This window comes from Pelmatolapia mariae, linkage group LG10_11 (genome assembly GCF_036321145.2).
Source record: "Pelmatolapia mariae isolate MD_Pm_ZW linkage group LG10_11, Pm_UMD_F_2, whole genome shotgun sequence".
Classification (NCBI taxonomy): domain Eukaryota; kingdom Metazoa; phylum Chordata; class Actinopteri; order Cichliformes; family Cichlidae; genus Pelmatolapia; species Pelmatolapia mariae.
Window position 1 is genome coordinate 74,470,217 of NC_086236.1, and position 27,420 is coordinate 74,497,636.

The following is a 27,420-nucleotide window of genomic DNA, read 5'->3' on the forward strand; positions in this document are numbered from 1 at the left end:
TGGTTTAGGTGCAGCCCACGGTCGCTGTCAGTAATTAAACTCATAAATAAGTTATCCCTGAAAAACGTAGCATTAACTCGTGGCTCATGACTGGAAATAAAAAAGCAGATTGAAGTTAGCAGCGTGTAGCCAGGACTCCCGAAATGTGATTCGTCAGCAGTGCTGAGACGTCTGCAAAAGGGATGAAGAAGAAGACAGAATACATGTGTGTGAATGAGAGGGGGGCAGGTGAACATGCAGGAGCAGAAATGGTGAAGCTTTAAATACCTGCAGTCAAACATCCACAGGACAGCGCACAAGAGAGTGCAGGCAGGGTGGAGCGGGTGGAGGCAAATGTGACTGAGGGTTAGCAGCAAGAGTGAAAGGGAAGGTTCAAGGATGGAGGTGAGACTTGGTTGGAGACGGTGGAGCTGAGCTGAAGGTGTTCAGTGAGCAGGATGGAGGGAGGGTGGAGAATGAAGATGCAGCTGCAGGCAGGAGGAGAAGAGGAAGACGCTGGGAGAGGCTTAGGTGGATGCAGATGATCCACTGTGAGCAGCAGGCCCCGGTGCGTGGCTCTAATCGGCTCCTCGGGTGTGTCCCGGGTTCTTCTCCACACGCCCGTTTTACCATCATTAAGCTGCTGATGAGGGAGCAGTTTTCTGGGTTTGAAAAGTCCAGCAGCTGTACTTTGAAAAGGACCTCTGTAAAAATAGATTTGACTCCCTCTTATTAACCAACAGTATCTATTAAAAATGGGTGAAGCTGACCTGTAGTGCTGTCATTGGGCCTTTGCTGTATTCCAGCTGGAGCACGCTCACGTTTAACCTGTTCAAGGTGTTTCTGAGACGGCCCTGAATTATTAGGGTTAGTGTGGAAATGTTTTTGCAGCCAGGCACATGAATGAGATGCGGGGGTTAAAGGTCGGGGTTTCGTTAGCAGTCGGGTAATCTTTCCTTTTTCCAGCAAAGCTTTCTGAAGGCACCAGCTGTAAGCCACACGCCTCTTTTTGTCATTTTCCTCACGCTTTTCCACCCTGAAGGTAAGTGCTGTCAGCGAGCATCCCTGCTCCGGTCCAGAGGCTTTTCACGAGCTGACGGCAACACGCCCATTTTTCTTTTCCAGCAGTCACATGGCACAGCCCACCTCTGTTGTCTATAAGCCACGCTGACACTTCCTCATGCTGCCAAACGTTCTCGGCTACTGAGAGATTTCCTTTTAGTGTCCAGCAGTTCCTCTCCGTGACTTAAAGACCTTTCCTCTTAGTCTGTACTGAAGAGGCCGTGGCAGACATCGTCTTCCTGGTCGATGGCTCGTGGAGCATCGGCGCCGAGAACTTCGAGCAGATCCGCCAGTTTCTGTCCACGCTGGTCAATAGCTTTGATGTCAGCCCTGATCACGTCCGCATCGGCCTTGTCCAGTACAGTGACAATCCAGTCACAGAGTTTCTGCTCAACACCTTTGAGAACAAGGAGGACATCCTCAACAACATCATCAAACTGCCTTACAGGGGGGGCGGCACCTTGACTGGTAAAGGCTTGGAATTCATGTTGAACGAACACTTTGTGGGGAAAGCTGGAAGCCGAGCTGCGCAGAAAGTGCCGCAAATTGCTGTGGTGATCACTGATGGCAAATCCCAAGACGATGTAGAGTCTCAGGCTAAGAACCTGAGGAGAAGAGGGATTGTTTTGTATGCAATTGGTATCAAAGATGCAGATGCAAGCCAGCTGAGGGAGATTGCAAATGACGATCAGCATGTTTACAGTGTGTCAGATTTTGCAGCGCTGCAGGGAATTTCTCAGAACATCATCCAGACGTTATGCACAACTGTAGAAGAAGCCAAACGACAACTCCTGCAACTGTCTCCAGGTAAACCCCAAAAGGTTGATTCTGTTCATCTGGACATGGTGTTTTCAGAACGTTTGGTCACTCATCCAGGTGACTTTATCAGCCTCAGCTGACTGCAGGTTTCCCCAACCTCATAAACAGTACAGTACCAGCCCGCTGACTAACAATGGGCTGTGAGGTCAGGTTCATCATCATAAACATGCAAACTGTCGTCTCAAGGTAAAATAAGTCTGAGTAGAAAAGTGCTATATAAGAACCAGTCCATTGACCATTTATTAAATATAAAACCGGGAAAGCCCGGCCCAAAGTTTTTATCTTTCTTGAGAAATGTAAATATCCAACAGGTTTCACTGGTTTTCCTCTCGTGTTTCTGACTTTCTTCTTCTTCTTTTCCAGAATGTGCCAGAGCCACCGTGGCAGACATAGTCTTCCTGGTTGACAGCTCATCTAGCATTGGCGTTGATAACTTTGAGGAAATTAGGCAGTTTCTCCGAAGTTTCACTTTAGGCCTTGACATCGGCCCTGACAAAATTCGGATTGGCTTGGCTCAGTATAGCGACGAGACCTACCAGGAGTTTCTGCTGAAAGATCACATGGACAAGGATTCTCTGCTGGCTGAAGTCGATCAGTTTCCATATCGAACAGGAGGCACAGAAACGGGAAAGGCCATTGACTTCCTCCAGTCAGTGTACTTCACCCAGGAGGCAGGGAGCCGGGCGAACCAGCGAGTTCCTCAGTTTGCTGTAGTCATCACAGACGGGGACTCCACGGACGACGTAGTCCAGCCGGCAAAGCGCCTGCGCGATCAAGGAGTTATCATATTTGGCATTGGGGTGGGAGAGGTTAACCAGCAGGAGCTCGAGTCTATCGTAAACCTACCTGCACACCATTTCCTTTACACTATCGACAGCTACCAGGCTCTACAGCGGCTAACAGACAGTCTGCTGCAAACTGTATGCATCTCCGTGGAGAGTCGGAGTCAAGGTGAGACAACGGCTTAAAGAAAACGTCCTTACAGAATTGTTTATTATAAGAGAAGGAAATAAATACCTGAATTCGCTGCTTGTTTTTATTTTCACTGGTCAGAGGATTTCTGCTCAGTTTGCATTAATAGCAATCTGGGAACGTATCGGCTGATCTCCTGATTTAGAGATGTTAGTCGAGTTACCTGCAAGCTACAGCGGAAGCCCTGAAGGCTTTTCTCATCCACCTCTCAATGTGTATGAAACAGATACATTCTTTGCTTTAAAGCGAATAGAAAGAAAACTCCCGACAGTCAAAGACAACATTTTTCCAGCGTATTTCAACAAATGCCACCCCTCGTTCAAACATGATTGGTCAGTAGCACGTGGACTCTAAATCACGTTAGATTTTCTGACATTCTTGATTCAGTCTTTATTATTTATTATAAATGAAGAAATTAGGTTGATTAAGTTACACTTCCTTATTTTTAATGACATTAGGACCAGTTTTTCTTTTTTTTAACTGGTTAACCATCACTGCTGACTATAACTTCATTAGGGTAAACTTAACGGACCATTGTCCAGCCTTGCTGGAGCCCATTGCAGCATAACTAAGGGAGGATTCAGGGTCACCTGGTCCAGCCCTAACTATATGCTTTAGCAAAAAGGAAAGTTTGAAGCCTAATCTTAAAAGTAGAGATAGTGTCTGTCTCCTGAATCCAAACTGGAAGCTGGTTCCACAGAAGAGGGGCCTGAAAACTGAAGGCTCTGCCTCCCATTCTACTTTTAAATACTCTAGGAACAACAAGTAGGCCTGCAGTGTGAGAGCGAAGTGCTCTAATAGGGTGATATGGTACTACAAGGTCATTAAGATAAGATGGGGCCTGATTATTTAAGACCTTGTATGTGAGGAGCAGGATTTTGAATTCTGGATTTAACAGGAAGCCAATGAAGGGAAGCCAATACAGGAGAAATCTGCTCTCTCTTTCTAGTCCCTGTCAGTATATTAATATAGTACGTAAGTTAGTACCCTAATATGGAAAATATGATCCGTCGTGATGTGTCTTCTCTGAGTGGTTTTGAAAAAACACAAAAAAGGAAATTAGAAGCAACAAATGCATCGCTCTGAGACAGGGTGTGTCCAATTTTTAAAATATTGTGTAGATGAAAGAAGGCAGAGAATCGTGCCATCCACAGCAGGGTCGTGGTTACAAACTGAAATTAAAACTGGGATTTAAAAAACAACAGTTTTCGTTAGAAAATTCCAAACCTTTGTCTTTTAGACCTGCAGGTAGTTTAATTTCATATAAATGGAAATGTATATAATAATAGTGAAGGACTGTTTTCTTCTTAATTCACAGCCTTGGCAGAAAAGTTTGCAGACATTTTCTTCCTGGTGGACAGTGGCATCAGTCAAACAGATTTCCAGCAGGTCAGATCCACCCTGGTCCGACTGGTCAATCAACTCAACATTGGAGCTTCTGGCTACCGTCTCGGACTGGCCCAGTACAGTACGGTTACCAAAGTGGAGTTTCTCCTTAATGCTTTCCAAACCAAAGAGGAGACGCTCGCTGGCGTAAGGTCCTTCCGCCAGAGCCGACTTCAGCCCAATCAGCCACGCTACCTGGGCAGCGCACTGGAGTACGCCAGCTCTAATTTCTTCACAAATGAATCAGGAAGTCGGGCATCCCAAGGCTTCCGACAGTTTCTGGTTGTTCTAAGTGGAAAAGACTCGGATGATCCAGTTTTTAAGCAGACACGTCTGATCAAATCACTAGGCGTAACTATCGTGGGAATGAGCCTCGGTGCATCAATGGACGAAATTCGTGTAATAGCCACGGCGCCGTACGTGTACGAGTCTACCGCCAATGCAGTGCCTACGCTAAAGACCGTTTTTGAAAGAGAGGAAGAGGAGATCACTCTCACTCAAGGTGAAAAGTCTTTACTTTCATTGTTGTTGTCATCAGTCATGAAATCAACTCCTGTGCATCTTTGAAAAAAGTGTTTTACAAAGGTTATTCACAAAAGAACAGTCACGTAAATTACCTGTTTTATTACCTTTAGTCTTGATGATAAAATTATCCTGCTGGAAACGCCAGCCAGCACGCTGTGGCGAGAATATCTGAGATGTGGGAGTCTTCATGCTTCCATATGTTCACCCCAGGACATCAAATATTTTAACATTTATTTTTACTTTCACGTTTTCAGTCTGTTAGATGCAGCTAGCACTGCACAAATTGCCCTTCGATATTTAGATTGACCTTCCCTGCAGAGAAATCACAGCCTTCTAGTCTGATGAAGTCTATGTTGTTGTGGGAAAGTCACAGTTTTATCACATGCTAGCTTTAGACAGTGCAAACACAAGGTCACGGTTTGTGTTACATGCACCACTTCACAACATAAATGTGTTTATTTGTTGCATTTAAATGTGACAGTCATTCATGAGTGGGAAGCTAGCCTGTATGGTTTGGTAAGAGACAACTGCTGCTAGCTTCACGGGCAGTAGAATCAACATCATTGAGATATATTTAACCGAAACTCTATTACACTTCAACATTATCAAAACGCTTTGTGAAATGCTAGTGCTCACTTCTCAGCATGTAGTGGGTGTCCCACTGTGACTGCCTACATGAGTTATTAAAACAAATAACATGGAACTGTTTGTTCTAATGATCCTCGACAGTATATGTCGACTAATTCTTTAGTTATATGAGGGCAATACAGAAACAGGCACCCTGGACAGGAAACCTCTACCTTTATTCACATACCTGGAATTCTGTGCCAAAGAAACAACATCCAACCAAATGACCTGCTAGCAACACATATTTAACCCTAATTCCAAAAAGTGGGATGCTGTGTACTGACATGTGAAGCTGCACATTAACAAAAAGACAAGTTAAAAGAATTGGTGTGGTGTCACCGTCACATCCCGAATCAGAATGCTTGAGTGACTCTGGAATAACGAGATCATGATTCCCTTTACAGACTGCAAAGCAGCCAAACTGGCGGACGTCGTCTTCATCGTGGACGAGTCGGGAAGCATCGGCTCTGAGAACTTCGACCTGATGCGCTCTTTCCTGCAGTCTGTTGTCAGCGGCTTGGACATCGGTGACAAGAGAGTTCGGGTGGGTATCGTTACGTACAGCGACCGAGCCACAGCGCTGGTCTACCTCAACAGCTTTAATGAAACGGACAGTTTGCTGAATTTCATCAAAATCCTGCCTTATCGCGGAGGTGGTACAAACACCGGAGCTGCCCTCGACTTCACCCGCGAAAATATTTTCACTGAGGACGCTGGAAGCAGGAAAGATAAGGGCGTTCAGCAGGTGGCGGTCGTGATCACAGACGGTGAATCGCAGGATAACGTGACCGAGGCGGCAGCTGCTCTCCGCCGCGCTGGCGTCACCGTTTACGCTGTAGGAGTCCAAAATGCCAACGAGGCTGAACTGAACCAGATAGCGTCCCACCCCCCCAACAAGCACGTGTTCATAGTGGACACTTTTGACAAGCTGAAAGGTCTGAAGAAGAACCTGCAGAAGACTCTTTGCTATAACGTCATTCACCAGGCGGTCTCAGTCAGCACAAGAAGAGCTGGCATCAAAGAAGGTTTGGACCAGCATGTTCTTACACTTTCATGAGTTAACTTGAACATCATGACTTTCTTAACAAATGTAAATATGCAAAACTCAGAATGTTTGCTTTTCCTTTCCAGGCTGCATGCAGACCGATGAAGCAGACATGTTCTTCCTGATTGACCACTCAGGAAGCATTCACCCCACTGACTTCTATGACATGAAGAAGTTCATCATTGAGTTTATTAATACCTTCCGTATCGGGCCCCAGCATGTCCGAATGGGCGTTGCCAAATACGCAGATTCGCCAAACCTGGAATTTGATCTGACCGATTACACAGATGCATCCACGCTGGAGAAAGCTGTGGAGGAAATTATACAAGTAGGCGGCGGCACACAGACGGGGCGGGCCCTGGAATTCATGAGTCCACACTTTAAGAGAGCTATGGCCACTCGTGGTCACAAAGTCCCCGAGTTCCTGGTGGTCATCACGGATGGAAAATCTCAGGATAAGGTCAAGGTTCCAGCAGAGCGACTGAGGAAGCAGGGTGTCATTGTCTACGCCATTGGGGTGAAAGACGCCGACGTGGCTGAGCTGGAAGAGATTTCCGGCGACCCCAAGAGGACTTTCTTCGTCAATAATTTTGATGCCTTAAAGCCGATCAAAGATGACATCATCACAGATATCTGTTCTACAGACGGTGAGGGGAAATGAACCACACTCATGTTACAAATGCATGTCTAGGAGTTACAAGCAGCTCATACTTTTTACTGCAGGTGCATTTTTTTCATTTTCAGTGTTTAAGTCGTTGTATATCTCAAGTTTAATGAAAAGGGCCGTATTCAGCCTTAAACCGGCAGTTAAGAGCAGAATGAAACTGAAATAAGCAAAATGAAAGGAGAACAGATTTTACTAATGAGATAAATCGTTGGATATCAGCGAGATCGTCACCTTAACAGAAATGAGTTTTTACACTGAGAAAGACACTGTTTTAAGTGTTAGCATAAAATACTGAATTAATATGCATGAAATTGTAGTACTTAACAAATGAAAGTGAGCAAATATTAGCCAAAATGCATCTATACATAGAGACAGATATATAGATATAATATGCTGCACATGGTCATAGAAGGCTGGAGAGGACGAGCCATCCAACGCAGGACACCTTTATTTCTTAAAACAGGGTTATTATCATTTAACATGCAGGCAGCGATGCTAACATGGCTGTGCTACTCTGCCTACAGTTTGTAAAGATATACCAGGCGACCTCGTCTTCTTGATTGACAGCTCTGGAAGCATCTATCCTGAAGACTACACAAAAATGAAAGAGTTCATGAAATCGGTCATTAGGAAGTCCATCATTGGGAAGAATGAGGTGCACGTTGGTGTCATGCAGTTCAGCACTGTCCAAAGACTCGAGTTCCCTCTCAACGTCCACTACAGCAAAGAAGAAATGTCAACAGCCATCGATAACATGGAGCAGATGGGTGGAGGCACGTACACGGGCAAAGCCATAAGAGAAGTGTCTCAGTATTTTGATGCAGCCAGAGGAGGACGGCCCAGCCTGAGGCAGAGGCTAGTGGTCATAACGGACGGCGAGGCCCAAGATGCAGTCAAAGGCCCCGCTGCAGCTCTGAGGGCCAAAGGAGTGGTGGTCTATGCCATTGGAGTGGTGGACGCCAACACCACCCAGCTGCTTGAGATCAGTGGATCCCCAGATAGGATGTATGCTGAGAGGGACTTTGATGCTTTGAGGGACTTGGAGAGTCAAGTGGCTTTGGAGCTCTGTGATCCGGAGAGAGGTGAGAGGAGACTGGGACCAACCCGAAACATGAACTATATCCTCATTTTTGTAAATATAAAAAAAATCTTTACAGTTTGCAGTCTAGTGCCAGGCAGCAGGGATGAGATCATTCACTTACTTTAACAGGTTAATTCACAAAAACGCTGCCATTTATTGAAACATCATCATCCTAAAACTAGGTAACGAGTTTCGTTGACTGAAGGTAACACACTGATTGGTCAGTAGTCTGCTAGTTAACGGGCTCTTTGCTGTAATGAGAAGGATCCTGTTCTTTAATATGTGTTTGTGTAAAGACAGGTGAAGGTTCTCAGTCATCCAAGACAGGAAAGATTTTGTCATTCGTCCACTCATCTTTCCAAGGAGGAGAGGACTCCTCTTTGAATACATATTTGTTGAGTCCCAAATTAAAAGGGTCCTCTGTTTTTCAGACCTGTGTAACATGAGGTCAATGTGGTGGTTAGGACCGAATTCAATTTTATTTATATAGCGCCAAATCACAACAACAGTCGCCTCAAGGCGCTTTATATTGTAAGGTAGACCCTACAATAATACATACAGAGAAAAACCCAACAATCATATGATCCCCTATGAGCAAGCACTTTGGCGACAGTGGGAAGGAAAAACTCCCTTTTAACAGGAAGAAACCTCCGGCAGAACCAGGCTCAGGGAGGGGCGGGGCCATCTGCTGTGATTGGTTGGGGAGAGAGAAGGAAGACAGGATAAAGACATGCTGTGGAAGAGAGACAGAGATGATTTTAGCAGCATTATAGATTAGCGGGGAACTTCTGGAGCAGATCAGGGCCTTTCTGTTTGGATGTTTGCATCTGCTTGCAGTTTTCTTTCAGTGGCTCCAGTTTCTTCCACCATTAAAACCTATTGTGGTACATCAACCCTACATGATAAAGAGATCCTCCTTTAATATTTTAACCTCCTAGGACCTGACGTCCACATATGTGGACATCACATTTTGGGTTTTCTAGACCACAATACTTACTATTTCTCGACAAGGGCCTGATATCCACTTACGAGGACATTACACTGCTCTATCAGAATTAAAAACGAATATCCTCATATGTGGATTTGATTCTTCTCAGAAACAAAAAATAGATTAAAAAAAAAAAAAAAATCTGGTAATTCTTTGTTTTTTACATTCATCAGGTCTTAATCAGCCCAAATAGCAAAGAGAAATTAAAAATGCATGCCATGAAAGGGTTTGGGTCTTAGGAGGTTTTAAAGAGCTGTTCCTTGACGTTCCTGCTCCCGTTCCCTCTGACCAAACATTTGTGCTTTTTACCACCAGAATGCAAGAAGACAGAAAGAGCTGACATCATTTTCTTGGTGGACGGCTCCACAAGCATAACCCTGAAAAAGTTTCAAAGCATGCAGAAGTTTATGCAGTCGATGGTGAACCAAACCACAGTTGGCAAAGACCTGACCCGCTTCGGTGTCATCCTCTACTCGAATGAACCCAAGTCTATTTTCACTCTCAATCAGTTCAGCTCCAAGCGGGAGGTTTCCCAGGCCATAATGGCTCTCAAATCCCCGTATGGAGACACGTACACTGGCAAAGCTTTGAAATATGCTCTACAGTTCTTTGATGCTAAATATGGTGGACGGGCAGAGCTGCAGGTGCCTCAGATCCTCATGGTAATTACCGATGGCGATGCTACTGACCCACACAGTCTGAATGAACCATCTGTGGCTCTGAGAAACAAAGGGGTCACTGTCTTCAGTATCGGAGTGGAAGGAGCCAACAAGACACAGCTGGAGGTCATGGCTGGTCAAGATAAAGCCAGAGTTTTTTACGTGGATAACTTTGATGCCCTGGAAAAACTCTACAAAAACATCACGCAAGTCCTGTGCAACTCCACCAAACCAGGTAAGCAACTAAACGTCTAATTACATCAGGCAAAAGAAAAATGGATTTGCAAGGATACAATAAATGATTATACTAATAACACATTTCTGAATTTCAGACTTGACGTAAATAATCCTCAAATTGATTGAGAAGAAGCGTTTTAAAAAAGAAGCGTTTTGAAGAAACCCAGTAAACTGAGAAGTTTTCTGGGTTTTTTACACTCATTAGGTCAGATGTTTCTACAGTCAGCACAGCATACTGGATGTCTTTAAACACCAACTTGTCACATGATACTGATACATCTGTGATTAGCAAAGGCTCACAAACATCTGACCTTAGTTTGGATAAGAAAGTGAATCACTTTATAGCTTGGTTAGCACTTGTTTCCACAGCCTGTATGGGAGCATCCCACAGATGCACTGCTAATTAGTGCGTAATAAAGCCCCCAAATTTCACTCAGCAAAACTGGAGCTCAGATTTCTTGAAAAGTCTTTTTAGTACTATTAACCTAACAGCAGCCATATTATTGGTTGGTACATTGTTGCATTAAATATGCTTCAGTTCAAAGACTCCAATTAGCTGTTCAATTCAATTTTATTTATATAGCGCCAAATCACAACAACAGTCACCTCAAGGCGCTTTATATTGTACAGTAAAAGACATTAAAGATGCTCTCCCCCTAATAATGCAAATAATAATGCAAATTACCTTCTTAATAATACCTAAAGGCCCATGTTATTAAAAAAAAACATCTCCCCCTGCACAGTTGCCATGAAGGAGGAAATTAGCTTGTGTATCAGGCGGTAAACGTGTTCATTTCTGCTGTCACGTTTTAACGTGGGTGTCTAAAGGCACTGACTCACTGCTGGAGCCTCTGCTGGATGTTAGAGGAACTGCAGTTTTTGGCACGAGTCTAAATTTTTAACCCCGGGGCTAACAACTGCGAACAACTAACCAACAGCATCATACGTGTGGAGCACCGAATGTGTTTAAAATATGAGTTGCATGCCATCGTCACAAAAATAATCTGTATTTGTCAACAAAAGAACATAAAGAGCCTCCACACAGCGTATGGTCCACGTCTCTAATATCTGCGTTTTCATTTACAGTTTGTGAAAAACAAAGTGCTGACCTGGTCTTCCTAGTTGATCAGTCGGGTAGCATTAACCAAACTGACTATGCCATCATGAAGAACTTCACCATAGATCTCATCAACAGCTTCAAAGTCAGTAAAGACTTCATTCGTGCTGGGTTTGCCCAGTTCAGCGACATTTTTCAACACGAGTTTTACCTCAACCAGTTCTACACTGAGAAGGAAATGTCGGATCACATCTTGAAAATGAGTCAGCGTGGTGGAGGAACCAACATCGGACTGGCCCTGTCTTCCATTAAGGAGTATTTTGAGGCATCGCGGGGCAGTCGTAAATCTGAAGGCATCTCCCAGAATTTGGTGTTGATCACAGATGGAGAATCGCAAGATGATGTTGAAGACCCTGCCATCGAACTAAGGGCTCTAGGAATCGAGGTGTTTGCCATCGGCATTGGAGATGTCCACATCCTGGAGCTGCTGCAGATCACCGGCACACCGGAGAGGCTCTTCACTGTGCAGAACTTTGGCAGCTTGGAAAATATCAAGCAAAAGGTGGTCGACACCATCTGCAAATCCAAACTTATCCCCGATCGACCAGGTGAGTTTGAAAAGTCGATGTTCTAGTGATCTTTTGTCTTTGTCTCCCCGTCTTACCTGCCATATCTACCTGTCTTTGCCCAAAAATATATACAAATGTCTCTGTTACAGCCTGCAGCATTGACATCGCCATGGGATTCGATATTTCTAGAAGAAGAAATCCAAATGAGGTGCTGGTCAGCGGCCACAACAACCTCAGGACCTCCCTGCCAGAGATCGCTAATTACGTTTCCTCAGTACAAGGCCTGTGTTGCCTCGGCCCCGAGCCCATCAAACCCAACGTAGCCTATCGAATCGTGAGCCGCGATGGAAACACAGTGGAAGACTTTAGCTTTTCAGAGTACAGTGACGACGTGGTGACAAAGGTCATGGACTTTAATTTAGCAGAGCCTACGTACTTCAACACTGCTCTGCTCAGATCCTTTGGGGAGAAGTTCAAGCTTCAGTCCAATGCTGGTGTGAAGGTGAGACTGAGTATTTTCATGTATAAAAAAGTACTTTGTATAGTTGTACTGGGTTCCCCATCCTTCTAAAGGTGACTATTATGAATCTGAGCTGGAACAAGGCTGAAGATAATACTGTGGAAGTTTAGGCACAGGGTGCTGTTCACTTACTTCCTAACAGTCCGTACACCGATGGTTCGCGTCGAGGGGGCGTGTCTTTACACGTGAGGGATCGCCTCACTATAGACGAGCGCTTTCACACACTGAGCAGTGTCAGTGGATGAAAGCTTTGTAAACTTCTGCATTGCCCTGGTTTTCTTTCTTCAGAGGCGGCTGCACGACTGGCTGCTGATTTCATAAACAGGACCTGATGCTGATGGATCCTGTAGACACGTCCATTACATTTATCTTATGCAGTTTAAATACACGCACCTACACACACACACACACACACCAAAAAAGCTGGAAAAGAAAAGGAATAGAGTCTTCCGGGACCAGACTGCTGCTTGGTCAACCACGTATTTCCAGTCACTGCTTCACTCATCTGTGAAGCTTCCCAATAAACTGCGCACTAAGACTTCCAAACACGCTGCACTTGGAGGCGTTCTTCAGCCAGGCGGCTGTTTCAGCTTGGAAGGATTTTTCCAGGATACTGGAATTCCTTCTGTGTGGGAACGATGATGATTCACAGTAAAGGAGTGTGGAGCAGCTGATAAATGACCAAGTGTGGATTAAACAAACCATGTGATTTATTAGTGAGTGGAAGCCGAGCAGCACAGCTGGAAGAGGATCACTCAGTGTTTGTTAGTCCCACAGTCTGATCCTGTCCTGAAGGTGACACCTGTTTTTAGTCTGTCCTCTTAAGTCTTTCGTGTATTTCCTGGTTGGTTTGTAGAGTCTTTACCTCACATAAAGCACCTTGAGGCAACGTTTGTTGTGATCTTTAGTTCTGCTTTTCAGAATTTATGTTAAATGCCTTTTAAAATCAGTCTTGACAATTATTAATGCTAAAACCACCATTTCCTCCTCCATGTTGATGATAGCATAGAAGGAAACTTTGTGACGTGTGGCTAACCTGTTCCATCAGGTGCTGGTGATCTTCTCAGATGGATTTGATGAAGATGTGATGATGCTGGAGAACGAATCGGAGCTGCTGAGACAGTCTGGTAAAAACAGCTTCACCTGTTCACTGTTGAATATAACTTTACAGAGACGTTTCACATAAGCGGTGTCTTCTCTCGCAGGCGTCAACGCTCTGCTGGTTGTGGCTCTCGAGGGAGCGCGTTACCCCGCCCAGCTGCAGATGGTGGAGTTCGGTCGAGGTTTCGGCTACAAACTCCCTCTGAGCATCGGCATGCCGAGCATCGGCAGCACCATCCTCAAACAGATTGTAAGTGATTCATGTCGCTGCAGGTAAATCAACCTCACACTTTGACGGGGAAGTGACGGATTTACAGTCTTCAGGTCAAAGCTGGTTTATTTTTGCATGCAGCTAGCTGCTTCTGATGGATGCTACACACAGAACAACTGTTCATAGCAACAACAACAAACTGTCATCTTTCATTTCTGAACACTGAATCACACAAAGGTTCAGAGACACAGCTAACAGATCATCTGCAGAGGAATGGCTTATTTGAAGAGTTTCAGTCAGGTTTCAGAGCTCATCACAGCACAGAAACAGCTTTAGTGAAGGTTACAAATGATCTTCTTATGGCCTCTGACAGTGGACTCATCTCTGTGCTTGTCCTGCTAGACCTCAGTGCAGCGTTCCATACTGTCGACCATAATATCCTATTAGAGCGATTAGAGCACGCTGTAGGTATTACAGGTACTGCACTGCAGTGGTTTGTATCATATCTATCTAATAGACTCCAATCTGTGCATGTAAATGGAGAGTCCTCTTCACACACTGAGGTTAATTATGGAGTTCCACAGGGTTCAGTGCTAGGACCAATTCTGTTTACATTATACATGCTTCCCTTAGGCAGTATCATTAGAAGACATAGCATACATTTACACTGCTATGCTGATGAGATCCATCTTTACTCTGTGTGTGTTATCTGGCTTCATGGACAGATAAACCTCAGATTTCCTGTTTCTTTAATTAATCTTTAAAAAGTGTGTGTCTCTGTCTCTCTGCAGGACGCCGTGTCAAACAGGGAGTGCTGCGGCGTCATGTGCAAATGTTCAGGACATGAAGGCATCCGTGGCTCTCGGGGCCCCCCGGGGTCAAAGGTGAACTGAAATATTCACGCCTTTCAAGTTGAAACAGAATAACAGAGACTGTGCCAGAAGCATTAAAGAGGCCGGACTGCCCTGAGACCAAACAGACGCTTTCAGTGATTTCATAGAGTTAGAAAGTGGCCGGGTTTATATTTCAAAGTGAAGCAGGAGCAGACTTCATTCCAGTGTTAAAGATATACTGTTACACAGGGAGGTGGGGGGGCTCAGAGGAGTGATTCTTTAAACTCGGCTGGAATGTCGGATTAGTATATAAAAGAGAAAATATTTGAAAGAGGAAAAAGAAGAAGGAAAAACAGGAAAGGGGGAGAACTGGGTGCTTCCTGGGTTTTTTTCAAACCTTACTCAGACTTAGTGAAGCAGCAGCGAACATTAGGAAGCATGGAGGCATGAAGCTGTCTGTCTTTCTGGCCTTTAAAGGTTTCTCTTCTCCTTTTTTCACACTGAACCGTCACCTGTATTTTTAAAAACAGGGCACGGTTGGGCAGAAGGGTCACCCCGGCTTCCCCGGAGAGGAGGGCCTCGCTGTAAGTGCTTCTTCATTCGCTTCATACACATGAACTCATCTGCACACATGCCTCATCATCTTCAAACCAACAGCGTCTCTGGTTACTCTCAGAAGATATGCTGCTGGACTTAAAGCCACAGAAAATATATTTGTTGTTACAGCGTCTCCATTACGAGTCTTTCTCTGCAGTTTTACGTCACTTTGAAGTGTTGTTGAGGACAAAAAAGACGTTTAAATAAAGAGATAAACATCTGTGAAAGTCGTCTCTGTGAGTCAGAATGGACCAATAGCGTCACTCTGTCTGCCAGCTGCTCAAACGTGAATCATAAACCATCATCTGCATCTTTTGCTGCGTCGCTGCTCACTCTGTCTGCGTGTTGCAGGGCGGGAGAGGTTTACCTGGACCGAGCGGACCTCAGGGAGTCCAGGGATGCTCAGGAATCAGAGGACAGAAGGTAGAGCAGTGCCGCCGAAATGTCCTGGAGCAGATCTGCCAGAAGCCGATGTTGATGATGTGTGTGCGTTTGTGTGTTTGCAGGGCTTCAGAGGGCTGCGAGGAGAAAGGGTGAGTTACTCAGGAATGTAGGAGGAAGCCAAAGACTCACGTCCTGATAAAGTCTCACAGAGGACATTTCTTCCACCGCTGCAGGGCGAAGACGGAGAGGACGGGCTGAGCGGAGTGGACGGAGAACAGGTACCGACGTACAGATAACACAGCTTCATCCTGATCACCTTCATCGTCAGGTATCTCTGTGATCTGTAGCGTGAGATATCGCCATGCATAAACAGGAAGGATGATGTCAGCCGGCCTGACAGATAACGGGAACCCTGAGTCACACCGACACTAACGACTGAATCACCACATTTCTGCTTTCTTTGTTTATTTTCCCAATAAACTGGTAACTAAACATTACTGAATAATTATTTTAGCCATAACATTAATGAAATATTTAATAAACATTTGATAAATTATTGTGTCATAGCTGCTGGTGGCTCAGCGTCCTATGTTAACCCAAAGCCAAAGTAAAAGGTTCATATGAGCAAAATCACACCATCGTTTATGTGTTATCAACACTGTTACGTTTCCTTTAGTCTTTCATCCACTCAGCAAAATAAGCGCCAGACCCCCGGCTTTTATTTTGAAAGTTCAGTTTCTGCTAACCGTCACGCTGGTCGTCGATGCCAATGGCTGCCTCTGCAGACTCTGGTATCCAGCTGTTGGGCTGCAGCTGGTGTTGGTGGTCCAGGTTCGGTTCTGTGAGCCAGCCAGAACCGGCAGCACTGGGAGATCTGGTTCCTGAGCTCAGGACTACCAGCTGCAGTCCATCCACAGAGACAGCTGATGACGGCTCTTATATGTCAGCACTGAGTCAGTGTAGTTTCACACTCTGCTCGGCTGCCAACACAAACATCATTTACTTCTGAGGCAGATCCCTCTTTTTCCAAAGTCTTCCTTTGTTCCCCGGCAGCTGCAAACATCCTGATAACGCTGCAGCGCAGATGAAGTCGGCGAGCTCTCTGAAACGGCCCTCGGCCATTTAAAGCAGCTTCTGTCAGAGCTCAGAGGCACGTACACGGCGAGTACAACACCCAGCATGTCAGTGCGCTGCTTTTCCTGCCTCGACGGTCAACTTTCATTTTCATCATGCATCAAATGTTGATCATATTACCACCACCATAAAAAAATATTAGTAAACAGCCCGAAGAGTCAGTGACAGTAATCCAAAGGTTCAGCTCGGATTTGACTCACTGATGGAGACGTCGATGAGTTTCTCTCCTCATCGTGGAGGAAACGAGCGGGCGTCTCAGGAAGGGAGCTGATTGGAGGGGTTTTCCATGCTTAATGGCATTCCTGTGTTTCTGTGTCGGCAGGGAGTGACGGGACAGGATGGAGCCCGAGGAGAGAGAGGACACCCCGGCAACCCGGTAAAAAAACAAATAAAAACAACTATATAATGTTATTAATAACATCAAAACTTTTTAGTACAATTTTCAAATGAACTCTGAATTTCACTGGAGTCAGAGAAGGGAACCAAGAATGAGGCAGCGGTTTGTTTTGGACCGTTGGAGGTTGTTTGGACAGACGTGCATATTTAAAAGTGACTCACAGGAATAAAGGTGGGAGGAAAAGTGTGAACTAAAAGGTATTTTACATGATCAGTGAGTTTCAGTAAAGCCGTCTCGGTGTCTTTAGAAATGAGGCTGTAATGTTCCGAAACAGTGGGATTGATGCTGGTGGTTGCTGACCTCTAACCTTTGCTTATATTGACGGGCTGAACTGTCGTCCTTAGGGTATCCCAGGAATTAGGGGGGAGACGGGGGTGAAAGGACAGCGAGGACTGAGAGGAGATCCGGTGAGTGTCAAACATTTCCTCGTCTTCTCTCATCTCTCCTCCTCTCTGAGCTGTTTTTGGCTTTTTCGTGTTTTCTCTCCTCCTCACATCAACATTTCTTCGTCTTCTTCTTTGATATCCTGTCCTGTCTGGCAGCTTCTGCACTCTGAATTGTGATGTGGATGCACGGAGATGCCGAACATACTTTACTTTTCCAAGAACAGACACATGTAGGCTCCTCTAGTTCATGTTTATTTATTCATTTCTGTTTGTGTTATTTCAGTTATGACTTATTATATGTGCGATAGCATGGACAGGCAGGGGTAGAATAAAAGGATGCACAGAGGCAACAGCCCCCAAGAACCACCGAGAGAGCGGGCCAACGACCACATCAGAACATCCAGCCATGCACCCCGGGACCAAGAAGCACCCTCATCCCAGGGAGGGGCAGAAGCGTCCCGCGGGGAGCGGTGACCGTGTCCCACAGGGAGAAGGGGCGTGGGCGTGGGGGGGTGCACATTCTTCTTCTTTCCTGTATTTACTGAAGCAAAGCTTTGAGCTGTCGGGCCTTTTTAATAGCAAACTGTGATGAAACCCAGACAGCCAGGATGTCCGTCACACACGAGCGAATTAATCTGTGCATGAAGAGCAGATGGTTAAAGTCATGGTGACTGTGAGACAGTGTTTGTTTGTGGAGGAGCGATGAAGGCCGGCGCCTGAAACACACAAACAAACAGCAGAGAGAGTTCAGATGTGGAGATGAGACTCTCACACGAGCATCTGTCTCCAGACAGGAAGCTGTGAGAGCTTCAGTCTGGATGTTTCTGTGCAGAACCAACCAAAACCAGAAAGTCTTAAACTGTGAGCTGGGAACATGAAACTGTGTTCTGATGATCAAACTGGTATCCAGGTATGTTTATCGCCTTTGAGCACCACGAGGGTTTTTAATGTGGCACAAACGGGACCGAGGGCAGCGGATCCCGCTCTGTAATCCTGGACTCTGGAGCGGTCCTCGCTGACGCCGGCGCTAACGCGAGGCGAGCTGCGACCGAACCACACACTCAGAGTAACCGCAGCCCGTCTGCCGTCACACAAAGTTTTTAATAAATGTTTGCATGAAGCGCAGCTGGGCCACAGCTGGAAGCTGACTGAGTTTAATCTTCATCTTTCTCCTGACAGGGACAACCGGGGGCCGATAACACCTCCCCCGGAGCCAAAGGAGACCCAGGAAACCCCGGGCTACCGGTGAGACACGTTCCAGAGCAGACGTTCTGGTCGTCCTGCAGGCGCAGCAGAAATGTGTCTCAGATAAATAAAAGTAGACACCTCGTTTCTCTCTGTCTGTGTTTGAGGGCAAACCTGCCGACATCTGTTTGGAAACGACTTCATTTCTCTGATTTCCAGGACTGATGTGAAACTTCAAAGTCTGAGCTGTAGCTCAGACTTTGAAGTTTCTTTAACAGATTCCTGCTGCGTATGCACGTCTGTTTAAAGAGCGTGCTGGTGTCATCGCCGTCCCTGCACTGAAGTGTGATGTGTTCAAATCCACAGGGAGCACCCGGGCAGGACGGCCGGTCCGGAGAGTCCGGAATCGTCGGAAACCCGGTGAGCTTCTTCATTGTCAGCACGAGGAGCAGATCTTCTTATTCCAGGATTATTAAAGCAGCTATGATGAGATATCAGCCAAACAATGCTGCGCTGTACTCTCATGTAATACTACCATTAACCACAGGATGGGGCAGCGAGTCGAACACGAGACACTAACTAGCATTAGCTCAGCGTTCACACAGATCTCTTACCAAAGTTAGACGAGCTTCAGGTTAGCTGGAGGTCGTCTCTCACTCACTAAACCTTCTGAATGAACTTCCTGCCAGCTCGTCATGAACGCTGTTTTTAACCATCTTTTTTTAACCAACGTTTGCTGAAAATATTCCAAAGAAACGGGTGAAACCAGCCCTGCAGGCACAGAGCCAGCCTGCCTGGATGGAAGTCTTAGACAGGCTTAACTCTGGGAAAGTCTTCCTCACTCCATCCTCAAACGCCCAGAAACAGCTTGACTGAGTGAAATCCAGAAAAGCATCCCATAATTCACTGGGGCAGAAATAGGAATGCCTGCATCACAGCCTGTCATGTGATCGTGTATAAATCAGTGATGCTGTAACAGCTGTGAGATTATTGATCAGATATGTGGACTTCTCCTCAGGGACCAAACGGAAGACGGGGACGACTTGGTGACAAGGTAGGACACGAACACACTCTGAGCTGCAAACGTGTGTGTGTGTGTGTGTGTGTGTGTGTGTGTGTGTACAGGTTTAGGCATCTTTGTGAGGACAGAAAATTGGCATGCCACTGTACCTGTGGGGACCAAATGTCCGTCCTCACGGGTTTGAAGACATTTTTAGGCTCAAAATGTGTGTGTGTGTGTGTGTGTGTGTGTGTGTGTGTGTGTGTGTGTGTGTGTGTGTGTGTGTTCTCTGCAGGGTGCAGCTGGACCACCTGGAGATCTGGGACTAGAAGGCAGCCCAGGTGCTTCTGGTCCACAGGTGAGCCTTCAGGGCAGGAAGAGTCACACTTAATGTCCACATGCTGCTGCTGCTAACATGCTAACCTTTGTCTCTGCAGGGTCCCAGAGGGGTCAGAGGTCAGCCTGGCCCGAGAGGAATCCCTGGCCTTCCTGGACCTCAGGTCAGCTGATCATTTATTGAAAAAAGTTGATTTTCATTTTCTTGCTATGGCTCCAGCAGTCTCCTCGAGCTGACTGTGAGGTAACCACAGAGTCACCGCAGGAGCAGACTCACAACGAAATGAGAAGAGGAGCAGCTTTAAATCGATTTGCAGACTGATTGGTGGATGGTTTCATGGTTAGGGTTCAGGTGTTCGGCTGCTGCTGGAGCTTCAGTCTGAGGAGGCCACCCAGAGCTGCTGCAAACGCTGATGAAACGTTTGATGTTCTTGCATCACATTTGGTAAAGTTGCAGATCAGCCTGGTGGGATCAGCTGAGACTGTTGTTCAATCTGGAAGTTTAGATTTCCCTCAGGTCGGCTTTGTGGTAGAAACGTCTCGTTTCAGCAGTTTGCACCTTAAACAGTGGCCCCTGATGTGTGTTCAGCGATCCTGTCTGTGTAGCTGAAGGTCCAAACCCTGAACCGTGGAGTGTGCTCATCATGACGACTTGAACCTGAATCTGCCCTTTATTACATAAACACACTTATGAAAGCTGCAGAATCACGAGATGCAACACAGAAACAGTCGATTTCCAAATGCACGGCCTGGTTTGTGAGTCTCTGGAGACGCTGAGGTTTTCATTTCTTCATCCTCGTTAAGGCTCGTTTCGCTGCGGGCTCATTTTGTGGTCGTCACATTTGACGCCTTCATCGCTGCGTTTCATAAATCCCGAGTGTGACGGTCGCTGCTGCAGCTGCCAACATCTGGACCTCTGCGGTCTGGGCCCATCTTCCCTGAAGCTGCTGTCATGTCATCACTTTAGAACCTGCACATCTTAAAAAAGTCCTCTCGTCAAATGTTCGTTTTATTTGGTGTAAGTTGTTTGACCTCCATACATAGCGCTCTGCGCGCGGCTCTGCGTGGACGTCGTTTAAACCAGAGAATTTCTTTCCAACGAGCTAAATGAGGACATGAATTCCACTGCCAACAAGAATGAATGCTCTCGAGCGCCCCAGAGTCGTCACTCTCCGTTGCAGCATGATTGCTTATTAATGAACAACAGGACGGTTCAGTTCGTCCTGCAGCTGTTCTTCGTCTGGCCTGCAGTGCTTCTCATCCAGTGTTGGAGATGTCAGCTGCAGAGCTGCAGAGGAGGAGAGAGGGGAACTCGTTGTTGTGCCAAAGTCATAAGTGACACTTGTTCCCAAAGATCATGACCCAAAGCTTTACATAGGAACTATTTTCTTCCAGCGTATACATCCGCCAACCAAAAGAGTCTACAGCTTAGAGGCTGCTTACTCATTGATGTATTCATTCACTTCGTTTTTGATGAGCCGTGAGTGGTCAGTAAGAGAGAACAACACAAATGTCAGGAAAATGCACAATAATGTAACAGAACAAAACAAATATAACAAAGAGTGAAATACATGTTTTATGTGTGTAACCAGGTCCTGCTGAGATTTCGAATGTAATTTTTGGTACTTTGAGCAGTTGAAGGCGAGAGCTGTGCGCTCTGTTATTAAACGAAGCTGTCATCCGTAAAGCTGGACGCAGGCCGGAGGCACAGACGCAGACATTTGAGTTTTGGGGGGAACAAACAGCCCCACAGCTCCACGAGTCTTTAAGCGGTGACGGTCAGCGTCCCGCTCAGAGGAAACTTTAAACTGATCCGAGTTTAGTCTGGAGGCAGCTGTCGCTGTGTTTGCTTCAATCACCGCGTCGCTCAGCTTTTTATCTTCAGCGTGCGGCAGAGCTGCACGAAGCCAACGAAGACACTGACAGTTGTTCCAGGTCGAGTTCGTCCACGGCCCAGAGCGACGTCCGCTCCACTCTCCCTCATTCAAACGCAGCGAGTGTCTCAGTCTAAGCTTGAACTCCAGACGCGCTCAGTCCTGAGCTGCTGTTAGAAAATCCAAAGAGGAAATCTCATAAAAAGTCACTGAGGAGCTGCCAAACGGAGATTTAGGACCAATGAAGGTCCAGACGGCAGCTCAGATTTATCACCTGGCAGCGCTCAGCGGCGTCCATGTTTACTCTTCACCTGTTTGGATAAGCGCCGTTAAAGTTAACGATGAGCGGAGATTCATGTGAGGCTCTGTGACCGACGGGCTCTGAGCTGATTTCTACTGTCCACGGTGCATTCAGGGATAATCAGATAAAAGGGAACTGTGTGTCTGACTCTGCTGGTTTTTCCTCCAGGGTGGACCAGGTCCCGCTGGAGACCCGGGGTTACCTGGACGGATCGGTGGTAACGGACAGAAGGTGTGTGACATCATCACCTCATCATTTAACATCTGATAAACAATCGTCCCGCGTCACATCAGATAAGATCAAAAACGGAGATCACATTTATGAGATTAGCTGATGAATACGCCAAGAGGTCAGATTACATCCTCCACAGTTTCCACCCAGCAGGGCCTTCAGGCCCTGCTGGGTGGAAGTTGGTCATACACGTACATCCATACAGGGTACATGGGGGGGGGGGGGCGTGGCCACCACCACGTCATCAGCTTTAATTGTGAAGCCTTCTAACCACAGTTATCGGTTAGTGCCAGCTGGCCTGGTTATCAGTCTGAACCCACACATGTAGAGCCAGTGGAGGTTTAATCCAGTTGGTATGAAGGGGGAGGTTATCTTCACCATGACATGTTATTACTGTTTAAGGGCCAACCAGGAGATCCCGGCGATAAGGGCGCACCGGGACCGGACGGACCCCGAGGAATGCCGGTAAGGAGCCGAGAGCCTGCTCTGTTCAGATAAACAGTTTGATTGGATGTCAGTGGCGCTGACTGTCTGCGTTTCAGGGTCAGGACGGTCGGGATGGTTACGGACCCGCGGGACCTCGAGGTGCAAAGGTGACCCTTCATAATAAACAATCGTGTATTTTATCCTTCTGCTAGATCTCTGCTTCACATTCATAACAATGTTCACAGTTATGAGGATTTCTTGCCGTCTCTTGCAGGGCGATCCCGGTTTCCCTGGTTACCCCGGTCTTCGGGTGAGTTCACAGCAGATCAGATTGAATCCATCCTGGCATTAAATCACAGTAAACACACAGACAGGAAATGAAGGCGGCCTGCTGGGAACGGATCAGAAACCAGTTAGGATCCAAACATCGGAGCGGGCTGCTGGAACGTTTTCAGGCTAACAGAAGTCCAACATCAGAGTTCAGGAGCTCACAGAGCCGTCCACCCAAATGCTGCGAATACAAAATAATCTGCGTGTTTGCTGTGATTCATGTCTGAGCCGAGCAGAAACACCTGCAGGTGTAAAACTGATGCAAACAGCAGGTGTTGCTCGCTCGCGCTGCTTCTGGACGTCAGCGGGTGTTCGTGGCGCGGACCAATCAGAGTGGACCTGTGAGCTCAGCGGGTTCAGAGATTTCACTGCAAACGTATCAAAGCTGCACTGAAACGTCAAATAGTCACAGACGGTAACACAGAAACACTGTTCAGGAGCTCTGCAGTGGATCGAGTCGTTGCACAGGCTGATGTAAGCCACGCCCACCCGTGCGGGGAGAACGTTTCCACAACGGTCCGATTAGGACTGTTTCTCTGTTAGTAGCCAAGAAACTTTAATGTTTGCGGTCAAATAAACATTATTTCTGCTGTTGGATGTGTTAAGGTGGGAGTCTGTGGGCCGGACCGCCTGCTGGAGCCTCTGCTGGTGCTGCGTGGTTGCAGCCCAGGACTTTAACCCTCTAAATTGCTCCTGTAAAACTAATACAAGCCTGCCTACACTGGTGGCTCATAAACACCTCGCCGTGCTGCCTGCAACTTTCTTTTCACACATTCATACACAAAAGGTTGACAGCAGAGCATCACTGAGCTCTCACAGCTTTGTGGTAAAGTCGACTGGAACCTTTTCAAGGATTTATGAGAGACCGGCCGCCTTAATAAATAAGCACATTTTCAGTTTTACTCGCTGGTGTTTGTCCAGAAGCTTTTGGAGGCCGGAGATAAGAACGCTCTTATTTATTCTTGGGATGAGTGTGGTCAGGAAGCACTCGGGCCGTTGACTTGAGGGCTTGTGTTTGGATTTGTCAGAGATGCGTTACATCACGAGCCGTGTTTCTTTCTCTGCAGGGCGAGGAGGGGCTGCAGGGACCGAAAGGATATCCAGGGCCCAAAGGGAACCGCGGCCGAGGGGTGAGAGTCCACTGCTCAGATAACTGAGTCAAGCTCGGTCTTTGAGTCCGTCAGTGACGTTTGTTTGTGATCCGGTAGGGTAACGCTGGTTTGCCGGGAGAGTCGGGAGTCCCCGGAGAACCGGGATATCCGGGACACAGGGTGAGTGTGGAAAAGCTTTAGAAAGCTGCTCAGGTTTTAGGCCGACTTAACATCACGCTGCACAAACTGAGCGCCTGGAGCCAGAAAGATCTCTGCATGTGGATTAATTTATAAGAAAACTTTAGTTTTCCTCTAAATCTATATAGTCCTCTCTCACAATGATAAAGGAAAATGTATTTTCACCCAAACTTAACTCTAACGGTGAGTTTAAACAGGTCCAGAGGTATTTCTGTCCTTTACAGAGCTCAGTTTTCTCGCTGTCTTGTTTAAAATTACTGGAAAATCCTTTGTGTGGTTTTTAAAGATCTCTGAGCTTCACGCAGCGTTTGGGGTGGCTGCAGCTCAGGTCACCTACTAACCAAACGTTGGTGGTTCAATCCTCGTCTGCTCCGCTCTGCAGGCCAAATATCCGTGTGCAAGATCCGAACCCCAAGCTGCTCTCTGATGCTTCCATCGGAGTGCGAATGTTTGATAAAAGACTTTACACGAAAGGCTGAATGAGGCAAAATGTGTCGAGATCTTTGTTTGATGTCATCAAATGTGAGAAACGTTCTTCTGTCATGTTAGTCAGATATCACACTGTTCACAGGGCCACCGAGGTTCTCCTGGAGGCAAAGCCATGACTGTAAGTCCACCTTAAACCCACCTCACCCACATTAAGGAAACATTAGTACAGGATGTAATCACAGGTCTTTCCTTTTGACTCAGGACTGTCAGCTGATCACCTACATCAGGGACAACTGTGGTAAGACTTCCTGACACCCTCGCATCATCTCAGGAAATGAAACCTGCACGTCTCTAAATGCTGTTTGTTCTCCCCCCAGCTTGCTCTGCTGGTACGTGTCTCCGCTCTAACAGTTGGGTATCGTGGTGAGTACAGCTCAGCAGCCATGTCCACAGCCTGGATATCAAAGATGGACACAGCTGCACTCTCTGAAGCTTCAGCATTAGCGTTTGATTCAGCACAGTGTTGTTGCTGTGATTCTTCTCCTCAGGATTTTTCCTCATTTATTGCCGTCGTTCGTGTCAGGATGGTGAAAAAGGTTTTCTTAACCTCCTAGGACCTGGCGTCCACATATGTGGACATCACATTTTGGGATGTCTAGACGAAAATAATTAATTTTTCTCTACAAGGGCCTGATATCCACTTACGAGGACATTACACTGCCACTGTTCTATCAACATTTAAAACCAATGTCCTCATATGTGGATCTCATTTGTCTCAGAAACAAAAATTAGGTAAAAAATAAAATAAAATCTGGTAATTCTTTGTTTTTACATTCATCAGGTCCCAATCAGCCCAAATAGCAAAGAGAAATTTGAAATGCTGCCATGGAAGAGTTTGGGTCTTAGGAGGTTAAAATAATTCTGAGAATGACTGAAAGCTACAAACAAAAGAAGTTTGCGACCATCTGGATGAAACATATCTAATCTTCTGGTGTTTGGTGAGTCTGTGGATCTAAAGCGTGTGTGGGTCGGTGCAGATGTTTGGGACAGCTGTGAATATTTCCACCCCTGATAAGCTCTGCGCCCCACAGGTCTCTGTACTGGAAACACACACTTCTCTCTCTCTCTGCACCACAACAGTCTTTGAGCATCTTTGACTCATTCACAGATGTATTTTTTTTAATTATACCACCTTTGCACAGAGAGCGATGCAGGTCCAATCACACGCGGCGTGCTTGGTGTCAGGCTGCAGCTTGCGTTGGGTTTGTTGCACTACTTAGAAACCTGCTGACACATCAGTGTAAAACAATGTGTGTGTGGGCAGCTGTACTGGTGCCCAGTATCCACCACAGCCACCTCTTAGCTCAGTTCCTGCTCAACCCAAAAGTCTTTCTCCTTTCAAATGTAGGGAAGAAAACAGCAGTTTTACAACAAAGAAACAATCAGCCAAACACAGATTTCCTGTGTGACCTCGACCTGAAACACTTTCATTAGAAAGTATATTTAACCTGCTAAGACTCTTTCATGGCATTTTAAATTCTCTTTGCTATTGTGACTCTGTGGTGTTTGATAGAAAACTATAAAGTCACAGCTGAGCAATAATGTGCACAGGAGCAAAATGAGAAACAACAATATGGCTCCTTTGAAAGCAAAGCTTAGTATGTTTGTCTAAACAACCCAAAATGTGACGTCGCCATACGTGGACGCCAGGTCCGAGCAGGTGAATGAACTATTTTTTTTTTATGGCTTCACCGCAGAAACCAGGAGCACCAAGTTGTATGTAAGAATTATACAGATCATATGTGAGAGTCTGTGATAAGCTTCACTGCTTCACTGAGTGAATGGGTTAAATGCAGAGAGGAATTTCCCCACGGGGATCAATAAAGTACACATTATTATTATTATTATTATTATAAGATGAATTGTTCCTTCAGCACCACCAACATCCACGTGTCGACTGTTTTGGTCCTTGTTTAGTCTCCGATGGTGTAAGAGCAGCTTTGCATGAACAGAGCTGAGGTTCATCAGTGTGGACGTTAACATGAGAGGCGTTCACAGCCTCCCTGTGATAGATGCTGCTGGGACTTCTCTGCTCACCTTTACCCGACTCACACTTCTGTGATTAGAACATTTAGCTCTACAGTTTGTTGTAAAATATCCTTTATGTAAACAGATTCGTATAATCCAATATAAACGTGACACCAACCTGGTCACTGCTGAACGGGTGGATGCTGAAAGTTTAACACAAGCTCCTCTTTGCCCGTCAGATCAGTCAGCGTGCCCGGCCTACCCCACCGAGCTGGTGTTCGGTCTCGACATGTCCGATAACGTGACCCCGGGGGACTTTGGTAGGCAGCGCTCCGCCCTCCTCTCCCTGCTGAACGACATCAGTATCGCAGAGAGTAACTGCCCCCACGGCGCGCGTGTCGCTGTGGTGGGATACAACACCTACACCAAGTACCTGATCCGCTTCCAGGACTACCGGCGCAAGGCGCAGCTGCTAGAGGCCGTGAGGAACATCGCCCAGGAGAGGACGTCCAACAAACGGCAGCTGGGCGCCGCCATGCGCTTCGTGGGTCAGAACATCTTCAAACGAGTCCGAGCAGGAATAGTGATGAGGAAGGTGGCCGTCTTCTTTTCTAGCGGGCCTACAGAGGGGGCTAACGACATTGTAACGGCCACGATGGAGTACCGGGCCCTCAACATTGTTCCAGCGGTCATCTCTCTGAGGAACACTCCCGATATTGAACAAGCGATGCAGGTAGGTGTCATTTACCTGCAGA

At 46.4% G+C, this 27,420-nt stretch overlaps 1 protein-coding gene across 1 annotated transcript in view; it reads left to right on the plus strand.

Annotated features, from left to right (window-relative positions):
• Positions 1-27,420, plus strand: part of LOC134637597 (collagen alpha-6(VI) chain-like) — a 53,563-nt gene that overhangs the window by 19,487 nt on the left and 6,656 nt on the right. The window contains exons 4-36 of the mRNA XM_063488053.1: positions 1,246-1,848; positions 2,224-2,811; positions 4,151-4,720; positions 5,775-6,395; positions 6,502-7,062; positions 7,607-8,164; positions 9,467-10,045; positions 11,134-11,712; positions 11,823-12,175; positions 13,242-13,320; positions 13,399-13,544; positions 14,297-14,389; positions 14,869-14,922; positions 15,287-15,358; positions 15,442-15,468; positions 15,553-15,597; positions 16,776-16,829; positions 17,195-17,257; positions 18,416-18,481; positions 18,788-18,841; positions 19,440-19,475; positions 19,717-19,779; positions 19,859-19,921; positions 22,101-22,163; positions 22,566-22,628; positions 22,706-22,756; positions 22,864-22,899; positions 23,987-24,049; positions 24,128-24,190; positions 24,780-24,815; positions 24,899-24,935; positions 25,015-25,026; positions 26,905-27,398. Of these exons, the coding sequence (XP_063344123.1) occupies positions 1,246-1,848; positions 2,224-2,811; positions 4,151-4,720; positions 5,775-6,395; positions 6,502-7,062; positions 7,607-8,164; positions 9,467-10,045; positions 11,134-11,712; positions 11,823-12,175; positions 13,242-13,320; positions 13,399-13,544; positions 14,297-14,389; positions 14,869-14,922; positions 15,287-15,358; positions 15,442-15,468; positions 15,553-15,597; positions 16,776-16,829; positions 17,195-17,257; positions 18,416-18,481; positions 18,788-18,841; positions 19,440-19,475; positions 19,717-19,779; positions 19,859-19,921; positions 22,101-22,163; positions 22,566-22,628; positions 22,706-22,756; positions 22,864-22,899; positions 23,987-24,049; positions 24,128-24,190; positions 24,780-24,815; positions 24,899-24,935; positions 25,015-25,026; positions 26,905-27,398 (6,845 nt within the window). The remainder of the gene's footprint in view (positions 1-1,245; positions 1,849-2,223; positions 2,812-4,150; positions 4,721-5,774; positions 6,396-6,501; positions 7,063-7,606; positions 8,165-9,466; positions 10,046-11,133; positions 11,713-11,822; positions 12,176-13,241; positions 13,321-13,398; positions 13,545-14,296; positions 14,390-14,868; positions 14,923-15,286; positions 15,359-15,441; positions 15,469-15,552; positions 15,598-16,775; positions 16,830-17,194; positions 17,258-18,415; positions 18,482-18,787; positions 18,842-19,439; positions 19,476-19,716; positions 19,780-19,858; positions 19,922-22,100; positions 22,164-22,565; positions 22,629-22,705; positions 22,757-22,863; positions 22,900-23,986; positions 24,050-24,127; positions 24,191-24,779; positions 24,816-24,898; positions 24,936-25,014; positions 25,027-26,904; positions 27,399-27,420) is intronic.